Source organism: Mus caroli, chromosome 14, assembly GCF_900094665.2.
Source record: "Mus caroli chromosome 14, CAROLI_EIJ_v1.1, whole genome shotgun sequence".
Classification (NCBI taxonomy): Eukaryota; Metazoa; Chordata; class Mammalia; order Rodentia; family Muridae; genus Mus; species Mus caroli.
This window is the reverse complement of record NC_034583.1, coordinates 50,896,299-50,912,304: the sequence shown is the minus strand read 5'-3', so window position 1 is coordinate 50,912,304 and position 16,006 is coordinate 50,896,299. Positions and strand designations below refer to the sequence as shown.

Genomic DNA, 16,006 nt, shown 5'->3' with positions numbered 1-16,006 from the left:
TGGGCTATTAATAGTAAACAGAGAGAAACCGAGTGAGGCCATTCACTTTCCCACAAAGTTTGACAGCTTTCTGGATGAAGATCCGTTTTTTGACCATCTTAACTCAGATTTGGAGCACCATCAAAAGCCTGCCCTATATTATTCCTCGGAAGTTATGAGGGCTCGAATGACCCTATCATTTATTAACATAATTGGTTATATATGATCTCTGGCTAATGAGAAGTCTTGTTAGAAGCATGGAGTGTAAATTGTCCAGAACTATTTTAATATCCGTTAGCCTACACTCTCCCAAGACGGTCACCTGTGACAGCGCGCTTAAGTAAGCTGCCAGGTATGACTCTGCCTCCAAAAGTTGGTTACTGTCACTCTATAAATGATATAAAAGCTCAAGGCCACCGAGCAGAGGAACACGCTTCCTTTTATCAAACTGTCCTGACTCTTACCAGGCCTCACACAATACGATCCGTTGTTCCAGACCTTATTTCATTATAATTCCCGATAGATAGTTAAATAGCAATAAAGTTAAATAGCAATAATTTCTGTGTACAAGTGGGCCTTGGATTGCCTTTTTTTTTTAAATTATAACCAAACCAGTTTCTCTCAAAGCACAGAGCATTTTTTATTTTCATCCACACTTAGAATTCGATGTTTCCGCTTAGCTTGCTGTCCTTGCATGCAAAAGAGGGAGCTCAGAAAATAGGTTTTTAGAAACAAATGGATGAAAAGTTCATGCTGTTTCTTTTTAAAGTGCCTGGGGAAAGCAAAGAAGGACTGGGACCAGCGGGAAGGCGGACGAGAGAAGGTAGCGGGGTGGAGGGCTGAAAATGATAAAAAAAAAAAAAATCAGATGGATGTGTGAACATCTCATATTGAAACCTGCTGCTTTGTACAACTAATGTTCCTAAGTAGGCCAGAGCCACCATTACCTGTCTCAGAGAGCTCACAATGACTCGCCTGTCCGTCACCAGATGTCCCCACTATTCCTCTGCAGTCAGTCACCTGTTGTCTTGAATGGCGCATAAGATAAAGGAAGCCAGGCCACAGGAGACAAGACACAGATCACCTGACTTCAGAGTTATGGCTCAAACTTTAACCCTCAGTGAGACCTGACTACCCACCAGTGCAAATGGTTCTAGGTTTTCCTTGATAACCAGTCAGTGTGAAATCACAACACACATCGCTACAGGGAGATTTAAAATTCCTTTTCTACTTCAGCCCTTCGTAGACCATGGATCTTGAGGAAATGGCCTTAAATTTCAAGTACTGCATGCAGAAAGAGTAGCCCAGGCCTCCCCAGCCTCACAACCCAGGGTTTTCAACAGTGACCGGTTTCTCAGGCTGGCTTACAGAAGCCAACCTGACTTAGTTGCATCCTCAGAGAAAACACACTTTCTGGTTTGTGGAAGGGAGCGAGCCATTGCCCTCCTGAGGCCAGTTTATCTGCATGCTGCTTTGCTTTCTGCTCTAGGCTTCAGGGCCCATTACCCTATGGAGACACCCCATGGACACTCCATGTCTCTTCTCCCTAGCTCAAACCCAGCAGTCTTTGTCTCTCCTGGCCCAGAAGACAGCAATAGGGCTAGCACAGTCCTGTGCAGAAGGAGGGGGAGGGTGGGTCAAGGACTATCCGGTCGCTGTGGGGAAGCATGTGAAGTGACATTGAGCAGGGTGAGGCACACCACTTAGTTTACCACCAACGCAGCCCGTATCTTGTATGGGACCGGGAACATTCAGCAATATCAGACATTAATATTTTAAGGTCCTTCCTCTCTCCTGCCAATGTTGGCCGTTTTCTCATTTATTGTTTAACTTAAAATTCCACAGTCTCCTCTTTGAACTTGGTATTTTATCAATACTGGGCCTCAGAACTGCCTTTGAAGTAATTAAGGTATTATGTGTTAAAGCATGTGTGGCTTGGACTTGTTTACTCTGTGGGGAAGGATGGCAGGCACATCTCCAACGTCTTCCTGCTAGAACTCCATCACAGATTAAGGTGAAGTGCCGGGTGACCCTGCTTTATCTGAGTGAGGCCCCTGGTCCTAATGGGCGGAGGGGCTGCAGGGGGGAGCAAACCCCCATCTCCAAACTGTGCCAGGTCCCCATATTCACTTCTGAGCAGTCCCACTCAGTGCCTACTACTAGTCAGTCTGCAGCTGGGTGCTGAGCAGGCTCCTCAAACATACTCCACGACCACAAAGCCCTTGCGAAGTCATTCATAAGGAGGATAGCCAGTGTTACTTGCCCACTTTTGCTTCTCATGCCTTTCTCTGTGCAGGATACCTCTCCCTTCACCTTGCCTGCTTTAACATTTTGTCGTTGCTTGCATGTTCTTCACCTATAAATTTCCAATCCCAGGATCAAGTTTAGCTTTGTGTACTTTAGTTTCAAATATTAAAAAAAAATTAATGCATAGATACAAGATATACTTAATGAGGAAATAGAATATATTGAGGGGGGAGTTAATTATTAAGCTGGGGTTGTTGGAAGGGTAATTCAGTAGCAGAGTGTTTGTCTAACATGTACTATGCCTGGGCTCAGTCCCCAGCCTAGCAAAAGGAAAAACAGATAAAAGGTCCTGAAATCAGAAAAGCAGCTCTTTAGAACATACTGCCTCTGGGGAGGACAATGTAGCTTTCAGTTACGGCAAACTGCGTATAGCTGTGGGGCACAGCACAGGAGTTGAATATATGTACTCGACAGGCCATGGTTTAGCTTCGATTTTAGAGGAACCTGAGATTGGCAGATTATTTGGCCATTGCGAGGGATTTAGTTTAGCCAGGAAAAGGGAGTGGGTAATTCCTCCACTATCCAAGAGGAACCAAGCATCCAGGCCAGGTTCCCACTGTGGCAGGAAACCAGCGCTGGATTTCCTGAGTAAGTCACGGCCAGAGGAGGATGGGGAGGCTGTACCAAATACATATTGACTCCAAACCTCAGACTAAGGTTTCCTTCGCACTGAGAACAGGAACTCTGCTGTCCTAAATCCCATCTCTGCGGAGGCACTGGCTCTTTTCACGGTAAACAGGGAGACAAGAACTGCTAACCTCAGCAAACAAGGAACCGGCACCCGTGCAAAGGGAACGGTTTCAAATGTGTCCTGTGCTTCATATCCTGCAGGGAGAGTGCGTCGGACCAACTTCCTGAGCTTTGGGGCTCCTGTTGTCCTTGGTCAAAGCTTCCTGGTTCCCAAGGCTTTAGGGGGCACCTGCAGGTCACAGTAAAGGTCTCATCTCTGGTTCTCAGGATGCTTCGGGCTGGGGAGGTGAAGCTCCAGTGACATGCTCAGCATGTCCCCAGGGCACCTAGGAGAATGATTGACAGTCTTCACAACTGTGTCAGAGCCACTTACCGGTCTTCGTCTTCCCTCTGTCTGTCCCTCCTGCTCTAGGGCCAAGCACACCTGCAAAAAGACTCTGCTGGAGGAGGTGCAGGAGCTGGAGACCAAGTCCCGAGTGATGGGCAAGGCGATGCTTCGAGACAGTAACGGAAAGAGGTGGGCTGCCCCCAGCGTGCTCTCCTGTCCCCTTCAGTCTCGTATTTCTCCTCCTTGGCTAGTTTTCAAGGGGAGCATGGGTAGGCTCAGTTTCAGGCATTCTGATTACATGCTAAGAATGCAGTCATGGTGAGCTTCAAATTGCATCTCCTCAGCAGCCACGAGAATCTGAGTTTCTGGGTCACTGGGCCTGTCCCCAGGTAATAGTACTGGTTTTGTTGGGCTTGGGATGTGGACAAAACAGTCTTGTGAATAACCAACAGCACAGCAGTATTTTTTTAAAGGGGAGGAACAGGGATTTAAAGAGGATGCAAGAGCTGGGCCTTTTGGTTTCAGGCCCAACGGTGTTACCCAAAGCTGAGCGTGTAAACAAGTATATGGGTAACAATGGAGAGCTTTAGCTGTCTGTGGAAGTACATTACAGTGTACTTCAGTAGACCTGAGGGTTGTTCCCCCTTTATCTATATTTTATGTGTACGCATGTTTTTGCCTGCATGTAATGTATATCTGTGTATCACACGTGTGCAGTACCCACATAGAAAAGAAAAAGGTGTCAAATCTCCTAGGTCTGGAGTTACAGACGGTTGTGAGTCACTGCCTGGGTACTGAGAATTGAGCCAGAGTCCTCTGGAAGAACAGCCAGTGCTCTTAGCTGCTTAGCCATCTCTCCAGCCCCTTGAAATAGGATTATTTTTGGATGAATTACCATGACTCGGTAGATCTGAGAAAGGATGAGGACACTCTTGATGCAGAAACTGCTGCCTCGACTCCTTTGTCACCAAGCCCGTAGCTGCTCTGCCCTACACTCAACAGGTGACTGGGAGGAGCGTGTCTCCCTCCCATGAGTTCACCCAATCAGGGTAAATTTGTCAGAAATCTCTATGTTACAAAAGGCCATGGCTCCCAGAGAGGATCGTCTACAGTGCAGAAAGACCTCTGTGTTTGTACTGTGGAACATCTAGAAAAATCTGAGCACTCTTTTCCTAAGTTCCTGGAAGGTAGTCTGTAGCTAATGTTTAATGAAACAAAGACCTAGAGGTAGGGTGCTTCTAGAAGTTTCTACTCTGTTGTATATTGTATTTCTCTGAACTATCTGTTACAGCCATGGAATCAAAGACACTTGGTTTTTAAGGAAGGAGATTTGGGGCTGTAGCTGTAGCTCAGTCCATAAAGTTCTCACAGGGCAAATCCAGGGACCTGAGTTCAACACCAAGCATGTAAAATGCCAGGCAAAACAGCGCTTGCAAGCCCAGAGCTGGAGAAATTTCTGGGTAAGATGATGGATTAGAAGCCTAATCACTGGACCTTCATGAAAGAAAACGGTCTAATGCACAGTGAGTTCTTTACTCCAGCACTGGGGAGAGAGAGATACTGAAGCTCCCTGGCCAGCTGCTCGAGAATAATTGGCCCCGGGTCCCAGTTAGAAACCAGTCTCCAAAAAATAAGGTAGGAGGAATGACAGCCAAGGTTCTCCTCTGGCTTACACACACACACACACACACACACACACACACAGAGAGAGAGAGAGAGAGAGAGAGAGAGAGAGAGAGAATCAAGCATTTTAAAGGCGTTATAAATATCATCTCATATATTTTATTTATATATAGGTTATTTAGGAAAGGTTTCAGAGCACATGGTTGGAGTTTTGTTTTTGTTTATGGCTTGCTTAGAAATATTTTAGATTTATTTTATGTTTATGTATGTTTGCTTGCATATTCATATGTGTACCATGTGTGTGCCTAGTGCCCCATAAAGTTAGAAAGGTTTATGGATCTCTTGGTACCAGTCATAATCCATCGTGTGGGTACTGGGAACGGATCCCTGGTCCTATATAAGAACAATAAGTGCTCTTAGCCACTGAGCTACCTCTCCAGCTCTTATAGCTTATATTTTAATATGTGAGTGCATTAAGCATTGTGTTGGTATTGATAAGCCAACAACAAAAAATGACTGTTTTTCATAAGCTTCAAACTGAGAATGGAGCTGAAGCTCGGTGGTGAGGGGCTTGCCTAGTGTGCCCAAGACCCTGGACTTCATCCCAACATTGGAAAAAAAAACAGATAAATTGAACATTGTGACTAGATGGTAGATTCTTTAATATGTCAGACAGTTTCGACACAGTGCTTAGCACCTGTTAGATTTCCTGTGGCCTACCGTATTCTTTGTGACCTGAAAAAGTCATATTCATGGGCTGCAAAAGTTGGATTGGGGAACTCAGGAAAATTGAAATTGAGAGATATTCACAAAGATAAAATGCACAAAAGTGTGATAAATACAAGTTTGTTATCCTAAAAAGAATTTGGGCCCTCTTATAGATCACAAATTCTCAAGCCTCCATGAGATTGCTAAACAAACATAAATAATTTCTAAGTAATAATGAGAATCTCAAAGCACAGTTTTCAGTTCTACTGAGACATGCCAGAGGAGAGCATTCCATATACTATGATATATGTTTGTGCTTTCTGGGCGGAGGCTTCACGTGGCCTGTAAAGTTCTTCATGCAGCTAGGACTTGGCAGCCCGGACCATCAAAGGACCATCTGGCTGGGGCCATCCTAAAAGGCTTTCATGCTGAAGGTGGTCTGGGGAAAAGCTTAGGGTATAAAGGACCTGGGAGGACAGTAGCAGTGAACGCATACCAGGCAGTCTTTCCCCTACCTCTAATTTGCAGGGCAAGCACTTTCCCTGATCTGGAGTCTGTGTGAACTCTGGCTGAGCCCTTAACCACGCGCCCTTGGGCAATCTGGGAATGCAGTAACACCGTCTCTTCATCTGTTGTAGACAGCTAATGCTTTGAGGGGAGGAGGACGGTTTATGAGATGACATAGACAGACTGAGCCATTAGGAGGGTGCAAAGTATCCAAGTATCAGCTGTGAGTTTGGCCACAGAGTCACAGTATGATGGGCTGTGGAATGTTAGCCTGGAAAGACCACAGGAGTCTCTCTTCATAGAAAGATGGGGAGCTTTTTGTTTCCATTTGTTCTGTCATCTGTGCTGTGCTAGGAACTGAATTCAGGGGCTTGCTCCACCTCTGAGCTACACAAAGCCCTTGGATTTGTCCGCAGGGGTGGGGAGTGGAGTGGGGGGCAGAAACACAGCTTCGTGACATCATCCTCAGCAGCCAGAGGAGTTCCCCTTAAACTAAGGGACCTTGACTCGGGCTAGTCCTAGATTTGTAGCTTCCACTCTGAAAAGAATCTCAGGCTGAGCCAGTATAAAGAAGAGTTGGAGGTTTTTATTGAAAATATTTTAATATAGGCTCAGGCATGATGATTAGGAGAGAGACACTCAGAAAATCATCCCCATGAGCAGGTTCCCTGCTGCTCAAGGGAAAGTGGGAGATTAAAGCATACCCAAGTTTAGGTATGGCCTCCTCAACAGAGTCATGCAATTAAGTATCTTAGAATTATTCATGCCAGGCGTTGGTGTCACACACCTTTAGTCCCAGCACTCAGGAGGCAGAGGCAGGCAGATTTCTGAGTTTGAGGCCAGCCTGGTCTGAAGAGTGAGTTCCAGGACAGCCAGGGCTACACAGAGAAACTCTGTCTCGAAACAAACAAACAAACAAACAAACAAACAAAAAACAAAAAGAATTATTCATATATGCCATTTGGGGGGCTCTGATTCCATTTCAAGAGTTTTAGGACACACATACTCCTTACTCTCTTGATAAGATCAGTTATAAGGCAGTCATGGGTGCCTTGGATTGATGTATAATCTGTTAAAGTAAAACCAGCAGCCACTAAGGCTGAACAAGGGGAGCAGTACATATTCTTCCCCTGTAAATTGTGTTTCTGGTAAGATTCCTAGAAAATTGCAGCTTTGCTGTGGGGAAGAGAGACACCTTCAGTAGTTGTTAACCAACTCCTGGAATTCTTGCTTCCTTGCTGATGAGAGAGTTTGGACCCTTTCCCTTCACACTTCTCCAAGACTTTTCTTGTCTTAAAAAAATCTCACCTTTAAAGTGTATCTTCCTGTCTGTCTAGTGGTAGGATGATGGACATGCACCACCACATTATACACTGCAGCCACCTTTCTGTGGCAGTGAGGACCAACCAGAGTCTTGGGCACACAAGGCAAGCCTCTACCCCTGAACTCCCTCCCTGAGCCTCATGAATATAAGAGTTTTTTTTTAAGTATTTATTTATTTATTTATTTATTTGTATTTTATGTGCATTGATGTTTTACCTACATGTGTGTTGGATCCACTGGAACTGGAGTTAGAGACAGATGTGAGCTGCCATGTAAGTGCTGAGAATTGAACCTGGGTCCTCTGGAAGAGCAGCCAGTGCTCTTACTGCTGAACCCTCTTTCTAGCCCGTGAATATAATTTGTAAACATCTCCTGGGTAGCACACTGTTGTAAACATTTTTAATCTCAAACCAGATAAAAGACACACACAGCCTTTTTATTTATAGTAAGCTTGAGCAGCCCACAAGCAGAGCAGACACCTACCCTCTATGCTTTTAGAATCTCCTCTCCTGTTGATAATTGAGTTATTACTATGTTTCATCTGGGCTACTGTTAACTCCAATTGGCCAACCCTCAAGGCCATGGTTTCTTGACTCCTAATCCATGGTGACCTTTTCTTCCTCCTTCATGCTTCTCCTTTGACCACCCCCACCCATGCCCAGTAACCCTAAACCTCCCCCCCTACTATGTCTCTTCTGCCCAGCTATTACCTGTTGGCATCTTTATTTACCAGTCAGAAATAACTTGGGGGCAAGGTCACATAGCATCACTTTATTCTGACTCTCTCATCTCTGGGGCAACCAGGCCTTGGGGCCCATACTTAACATTACACACACAGCAAAAGACTAACCTCAACAGCATGAACCTTTAATCCCTGCACTCAGTAGGCAGAGGCAGGTGGATTTCTGAGTTCGAGGCCAGCCTGGTCTGCAGAGTGAGTTCTAGGACAGCCAGGGCTATACAGAGAAACCCTGCCTCGAAAAACAAAACAACAAAAAAATGTTTTTGTTATTTTTAAATAATGTGTGTGTGTGTGTGTGTGTGTGTGTGTGTCTCAGCTTGCATGCACGTAAGTCCACAAATTTAGGTTTCTACAGATTCCAGGTGAGGGTGTCAGATCACCTGGAGCTTGGAGCTACACTTGGCTGTCAGCAGATTGATGTGGGTGGGTACTGAGCCATCTCTCCAACTCCCCTATCCTTAACCTGTAAGAGAAATGGGTTTTCCTTGGAAAATGCAGCATCCTTGTTTCTGTCTCTGTGGCCACCTCTGAGATGAGCCACCAAACCAGACACCAGGTTACCTTCATTTCCTCTCTGCCACCTCACTGAGTTGGACTTTTGTACATCCAGGTCTTCAGTCAACTAATATTTATGGAACTTCCTTTATGAGCCAATAACACACACATGCACATGCACATGCACATGCACATGCACACATACGCACGTGTGGCATGGGTTAGGCGAACTGACAGTCAAATGGGTGGGAAGAAGGAATGAAGGAATGGAGATGGAAGGGTGATGTGATCAGCCTTAACCAGAGTCTAGATTCTAGACTCTAGAAGATCCCCAGAAGGAAGGCTGAGTTCAACCCTCTACCCATTCTCTACTGGACCCTCCCAGCACAGAGGTGTCCAGAAATCCAAGCAGATGTGAAAGAAGCAAACCAAAGTCATCAAAGAGCAGGGATGAGGCAGCTCGCAGGAGGTCAAGTGGGCGAATCTGCATCCTGAAGAGAACAGCATGCCTCTATTATCTAGTGGGCAGATGGCCCGCAGCAAACCTGGGACAATTAGAAGGGAGGAAAACAAAGGATGGGACCCTTTTGAAGACAGTGGGTCCCCACACCATCTCTGGTGAGCAATCCCATAATGACACATTGGACAAAAAAGAAAAGGAAAGGCTGACCTTATGTGTGGCAAGCACACACAGGAACACGTGTTCATCTAGATGTGCACACATGCAATCAAGCAAAATCATGCAACTCACTCTAGGTTAGGAGCATGGATCTTCAAATGCAGCAAGTAGAAGGCCAGCCTGGTCTGCAGAGTGAGTTCCAGGACAGCCAGGGCCATACAGAGAAACCCTGTCTCGAAACGCCCCCCCCCCCCAAAAAAAAGAATGACCCAAAGGAAAGAACTCCTTCAAAAATTTAATACTTTCCATTCTTTAGTCTAGAGTCTAACTCAAGATTTTTTTTTCTGGTAGAAGAAAATCTACTATGACTACTTACTTTTTAGAGAGTAACAAACAAATGTCCAGAACCAGTATGTATGGTAACAGACAAACTGTCCTCTAGCATTTTTCTCTTCCTTGGTGTAGGATAGAGAGGATAGAGTGAGTTCTGCGATGTTGTTTTCCATATGGCAAGAAATCGGCTGACTAACGGAGGAGAGGGTGTCGAAGTGGCACTGTCTTAGTCTGATGAACAACAAGGAGACTCTTGTTTCATTAGAGATCCTTCTCTCTGTTCATCACAGTTGGTTGGAGGAGGGGGGAGAGGAAGAGGGCAGGTGGCCATGGTGACTGTCTCCAGTTTCAAGGACAAGCAGTTCTGGTTGCTGCCTCTGGCTTCCCAGGAAAACTCAGATTCTCTTTCATGTAAGTGCTTTCCCTGACCTGAGGCTGGCTGGGCTTGAGAAAAGATAGCAGCCTGTCTGGCCTTGAGTCTTCTGCCAGCGATCAAGTGTCTCCCTCTGGTTTTGTGTTCTCTGAGAACATTGATGCGGGACTCTGGGGACTCTTCATAGAGTGACCTCAGGAGGGAATCTGATCCCAGTAGGGTGCTGCAAAGCCTGTGCTCTCCCTTCCAGCCCCAAGGACAACCTGGATATATGTTGACAAGCCCCACTGGTGGAGGGGGGTGGGAAGCGCAGAACAGATACTGCCCAAGACAAAGGAACCTTAGCACAGTGCTCTCTGCTAAAGGAGAGGGGCCAGCACCTGCAGCCTACCCAGGATTTACAAAGTCACCAGGTAAGGTAGCATACTCTCTCCCAATGCTACTTTTACATATATAAAAAAAAATTCCCAATACAACCAAATCGTCCCAAAATTTCAACTCAAACACCTCCTACATTGTGACCATCAAACAGGAATTCTTGCATCTTTAAATGAGTATTTAAGGGTTGGGGTGTGGCTCAGGGGTAGGGCTCTTGACTCTCATGAGGGTCCCTGAGCTCCAACCCTAACACCCCAAACAAATAAGTAAATAAAGCCACAATAATGGTTCAACTGTTTGGTCTTGGCATGTCTGCCTTGTGGTGGTGGAATGGAGCCTTTCCTGTGAGACATCAACATCCATGTCGGGGTTTTCAGTATTGGCTTTACATCAGCTTGGGGGGTTGGGGGGGAGTGTATTTTCTCAGAGTTATGGCTATTGGCATCATATACCTCCATCTTCTCTTTATTTCCTCCCCTACCCCATCCACATTTTTTCCTAAAATGACTATTAGTTTTTTATTGGCCAAAAGGGTAGGAAATTATGGCATCATTTCAGCGAACCTCTCCACGCCAGGTGGCAAGTGTCTGCCTCCAGCACCTGGGTGAGATTGATTTGCCTTCCAGCTGCATTTTTTCCACGACTGTGTCATGAAGCAGAGCAAGGAGAGCAGTTTCGAGACAGACAGGACGGAATGAGGCTCCGGGCCCTGCCACTCATTTAGCTGTGCAGCCTTGGCTAACGGGTTATTAAGTTCTCTGAACGTCCCCTTTTCCACTCATGAATCCGTTTTGAGGATGAAATAGAAAAAACCCACAGCATATGTAGATATTCAGAGAGTACAAGCTCTCACTTCATCCTCTGCCCTAGAAGATAATCCATCTCTTCTGGCCACCCTTAACTGGCTCTTTTCAAAGGCTGTGGGGTTTTCCTTAGCAAAGGGCATGGACACAGCGGGAACTCTGTTTCCTTTTGGGTCAGTGTAGCTGAAGCCCAGGCATACCATAGTGGAGGCATCCAGAATGAGGTGTTGTTTTATGTGGTGCTAATAACCCCAGAGCTGCACACATGCTAGGCAGGTGAGATGCCACCGAGCCACACCCCCCAGTGCACAGACAAAGGTTTGTGAGAAGGTTGCATCCAGTGACAGTTTTCCTTTGGGTCACTGCCTCCAGGAGCTCCTCTTACACAGAAGAAGCTGAGCCCACACAAGCTGTTCCCTAACACTCCAAACTCTCCTGGTGCTCACCTGAAATACAGTGTCCCCACCAGCCCCTGCCATTTGTCCCACACAAAGCCTTGGGAACAAATGCTCATGGACATTACACATAGGTTTGGTCTTTCTCTACTGTGATCATGGCAGCTTGGGCTTCCCTTACATTAACACATTCTGCTGTGGTTATGGTGGTGGTCATTGTCAGACGCACCTGTTAACACTGAAGTTCAGAGACTGAGAGGAGAGAAGAGAGCTTGAACTCCGGAGGTGGTGGCCAGGCACTTAGGGAACTTAGAAAGACCCTGTTTTTCAAAAAGAAAAAAGAAAAAGAAATCACTCAAATGTTAAAACGTGTAAAAGCAGAGCGTCTATAACAGAGGGCCCCCATGGACCCGAATCACAGATCCAACAAGTCCCAAGGTTTTACCAGAGTTACTGTATTTAGCCCTGTTTGGCCCTAGATTTCAGGTTGCCGAATCCTACAAAGCAGATTATAGACATCAGCACTGTTTGGACTTACACACTCCAGGGTTATCTCCAAAAAGCATAGCCTGTGCTCTGGCACCTCTTACAGTGTGCACAGTGCTGTTGTTAAATATGAATGGTACGATGCCACGGTCTCTGGTCACATCTAATTGTTGGTGATTGTTCCTCAGTGCCAATAACATACTTGCTTTGTAAATAGACTTTCCAGATGGCCTTGGCCCTCACTGCCCTTTGCAGGGCCAGCTGGTTTATACTGGAACGGAGGCAAGGACCACATTAAGACTGCTCAAGTCTCTGCCCAGCTGCAGAAGTTATTTTTAATGGGACTTAGGCATTGCAGTCCCATCTTATTATGATAGCCCTGTGGCCAAGAGACCCAAACCTCAGAAGGGAGGCGTCCCCTCTGCCCAGTATTGTCCACCAAAGAGAGAGGGAAACACGGACCATCTTAGACCAGGTTCTTAGCCCATGGCCAGGGTAAAGTGTCTCTCCAGTGCCTCCATTTATAATTTCATTCTCACTGTAGTGCTCAGAAGGCTGTGGGAGCCTCAGGAGCCAGACTGGGATGCCTCCCTGCCTGAAACATCTAAGGGAAAGGCTCAACGCAGGCAGGCCTGCTCTGGCTGTGTGAGAACTTGAAGTAATGGAACGAAGGCTGTGTTGTTGCCTTCTCAGTTCCTAGTTGCAGGGGGCGGGGTCATGAAGCAATCATAGAAACCACCCCCAAACTCCCCAAGGCAGGCAGGATTGAACAATTCAGAATGGAGTGGAAAGAGTTAATGGACCTATCAGCTGTCTTGATACAGATGACTTCCAGACAGAACCGCCTTCATGGGCTCCGGTATGGTCTGCGAAAGAAATTAATAAATGTGATTCATTCTGGAAGAAGGGAAACCACCAGTGAGGCTGACACAAAAGGGAGTGTTCTTAGAAAAACAAGGGCAGAAGGGAACCAGGCTGGCAGGCAGGCCATAGCTGCCCAGTCTCTAGCAGGGCCGACACACACAGGTGAGGAAAGGCATCAGTGAGACAAAGGGAGTAAACGGTCCAGGAAATTGCAGAAGGCCTGACTGTATTACCCACTGGGGGATTGCTGAGACCTGCGTCCCCGGGCACAGGAAGGAAAGAGGAGGAGAGTAAACACTCAGGGAACGAAAACACATCATTAGCGTTTAGGGAACCCCTGGGCTGCCCCTGTCAACGGAAAAATAATCAATTCTCTGTGACTTTATGGGTGTTAAATCCCCACAGCCTTTCCTTTGATAGGCTAATGTTTAATAATTTTAAACAAGTTTAAACACTGGTTGATACTGATTACTGAGGCAAGCCAAAGCCTTCTTGTTCGCTGGGAAGACGATGTGCTAGCTGATGAGGCATCCCATCTGAAGTTCAGCTGCTCCCTGCCACAGAGAGACTACAGACCATAGGGAATGCATGGTAAGAGCAGAGAGGAGAGCTGGTGTGCTGGTGAGGTGGGTCTGAGGGTCAGCTGGCAGCTCGCTGCAGCCCAGCCTCAGGTCTGAGCGTCAGGAACACTCAGGTTCGTTTCATGCCCGCTTTCTCTACCTTTCAAGAATCATTTTTACTAAACACTATTAGTACCAACCTTAACCAGTGCTCGGGCTTGCTGAACCCCCTGGAGAGCACTGACAGAAGACCTGAATCCCCTCACAGGTACTGAAGGGATGCCAGAATCCTCCTCCTCTTATAAGTTGGTTCTATTTCAGCCATTTGAGCAGCCATAGGAAACTTGCTGCTTTTGGCGGTGGGCGCATACTGTGAACAGTGACATTCCAGGTGGGAACTGGTTCCTCAGAGACTCTAAGGTCTCTGCCAAGCTCTGTTAAGTCCTGAGGGATTGTTTGCTTTTCTAGTTGGCCCTTCTCCTCCCAGCGCCAACTATTTAAGCTGTCTTGAGCTAAGACATTCCAGGCAGGTGACCAACTGCGGCCCTCCTGAAACTGAGTGAATAGTCTACATTTCCAGGGTCCTCCTCTCTGAGACAGTAGATCAGGGAAACCCTAGTCAAGGCATCCTAGAGTTTAGCATCATCTGTACAATGTGTAAGAGAATCTCTGGGCTCTTTGGTGCACTGGACTGTGGGAGGAAAAGAGACCATACAGGGTGTATGCAGGTGTGGCCTCGGACACAGATGTGGGAGTTCTGTTTCCACCTGGCACTAGGAAAGCCAAACAAAGCCTGACTTAGTAACCAGTGAATATGACGAATATGACATCTTTGGCCTGGTGGTTCCACCAAAACTTAGAGAATGTCAGAGTTACCATTGGGAAATAGACTATAGGATCCAGTGCATTTAGCTGTCGATTTATAGGAATTTCAGACAAATGTTTAATTAATAGAAGTAGAAAATTTTAAAATGCCATCCCAACCCTCCCCCAGGGAAAACAAACAAAACTGTTCTTGGCTCTAAAAACAACTCTCATGGCCATCCTGTTCTGTAGGCCTTGACCCAGTCATGTCTGCTTACCAGAGCTTTGGTCATCAGCTCCACACTGAGCCCCAGTTAAGTCTCTCCCCTCTGGTACAGCACTGGCACTGATAACATGCTCATTCAGCATTTGTTCTCTTCCCTCTGCAATTAGGATTCGTTCAGTACACCTCGGGTGGTGGTAATTGGGAGTTGCTAATGACTAAACACATTGGCTTCATTGTAGGTGCGGCCAGCCAGTTGCCCTAATACAATGAGGCCAGTCACTATTGGGTCATGTAACAGACATGTATGGAAAACTGAGGAAGTGCCAGGCAAGAGTGGCCAAATAGACAATGGCAAGTTCCTGCTGCCCTGGAGTAACAACTTGGTGAGAAGCAAGAGAAGAGGGAGCTGCTGGGAGTCAAGTGAGCAGAGGGGTGGACTGAGCAGAGGAGAGGGCTGTAGAGCTTAGTGGAGCAGGGGAGGAAGTGTTCTTCATTGTAAGGTACAAACCGACACCTCTATAGCAAAACACAGGCCAAGGAGAGGACAGCATATCCAATTTGTTTAGCAAAGTTGTGTGTGGCACGAGACCCCTCAGAAATGAGCCAAAGATCTAGGAAGAAGGGACACTTCATGCTTAGGGTCAGTGAAGAATGGATAGTACCATGACAACGCGTGATTAGACCGAAATGAGGCTGATCTAATGATAATCAACCTGGGCGACCCCTGCAAGGCTTCTCTGTGCAGCATCCTGTGCCCCGACATGGGACAAGATCTCAGAAGGAGGAGTCTCATGGCCTAATCATAGGCAAGGTGGGCCAGAGAATCCTCTTGCTTCAGCTGTCACTGGAAGGCGATGGTGACATTCCAAGCACTCTCCAGCTCCCAGGACTCTGCAGAAGCATGCTGAGTTCTGGCAATCAATCCTATGGTGACCGGAAAGTCCTGACGTATTCCAATTTATATCCAGTTTTGTCTTTTCATAGCTCACTTTACAACTGGGGACAAGCTCGTGTGTGTACTCCTCTTGTGTCTAACTTATATCTCGTAACAAAATGCATGGGTCAGTACCAGAACTCAGACAGACATAGCAGTGATGGTGTCAATGGTGCACTAAATGGTGAATGTGTGCAGACAGGAAATGCTGGACAATGTGTGTGCCCTGAACAGAACCATCTCATTTCCCTGGGCATGGTGGCTAAAGCCTGTAATCTCACCACAGAGAGGTCGAGGCAAGAGGAACTCAAGTTGGGAGCTAGCCTGGCCTATATGGTGAGACCCTGTCTGAGGGGAAAATGAATAGATTAATTACCAAGGCTACTTTTGTAAGAAATGTTTGGGTTTTTTTGGTTTTGTTTTGTTTTTTTGTTTTTTTTTTTTTTTGGAAAGAAGGCAGCCCATGATTAAAGCCTTCTCATCTGTGCCCGATTTGTAAGACCAAGAATAAAGTCTTCTGGCTTGGTGC

At 46.4% G+C, this 16,006-nt stretch overlaps 1 protein-coding gene across 5 annotated transcripts in view; it reads left to right on the top strand.

The window, feature by feature from the left end:
• The window catches only part of Atp8a2 (ATPase phospholipid transporting 8A2), a 527,640-nt gene that overhangs the window by 487,151 nt on the left and 24,483 nt on the right, over positions 1–16,006 (top strand). For all 5 annotated transcript variants that reach the window (XM_021182071.2, XM_021182073.2, XM_029469107.1 and 2 more), the window contains one exon: positions 3,389–3,493. In XM_021182071.2, the coding sequence (XP_021037730.1) occupies positions 3,389–3,493 (105 nt within the window). The remainder of the gene's footprint in view (positions 1–3,388; positions 3,494–16,006) is intronic.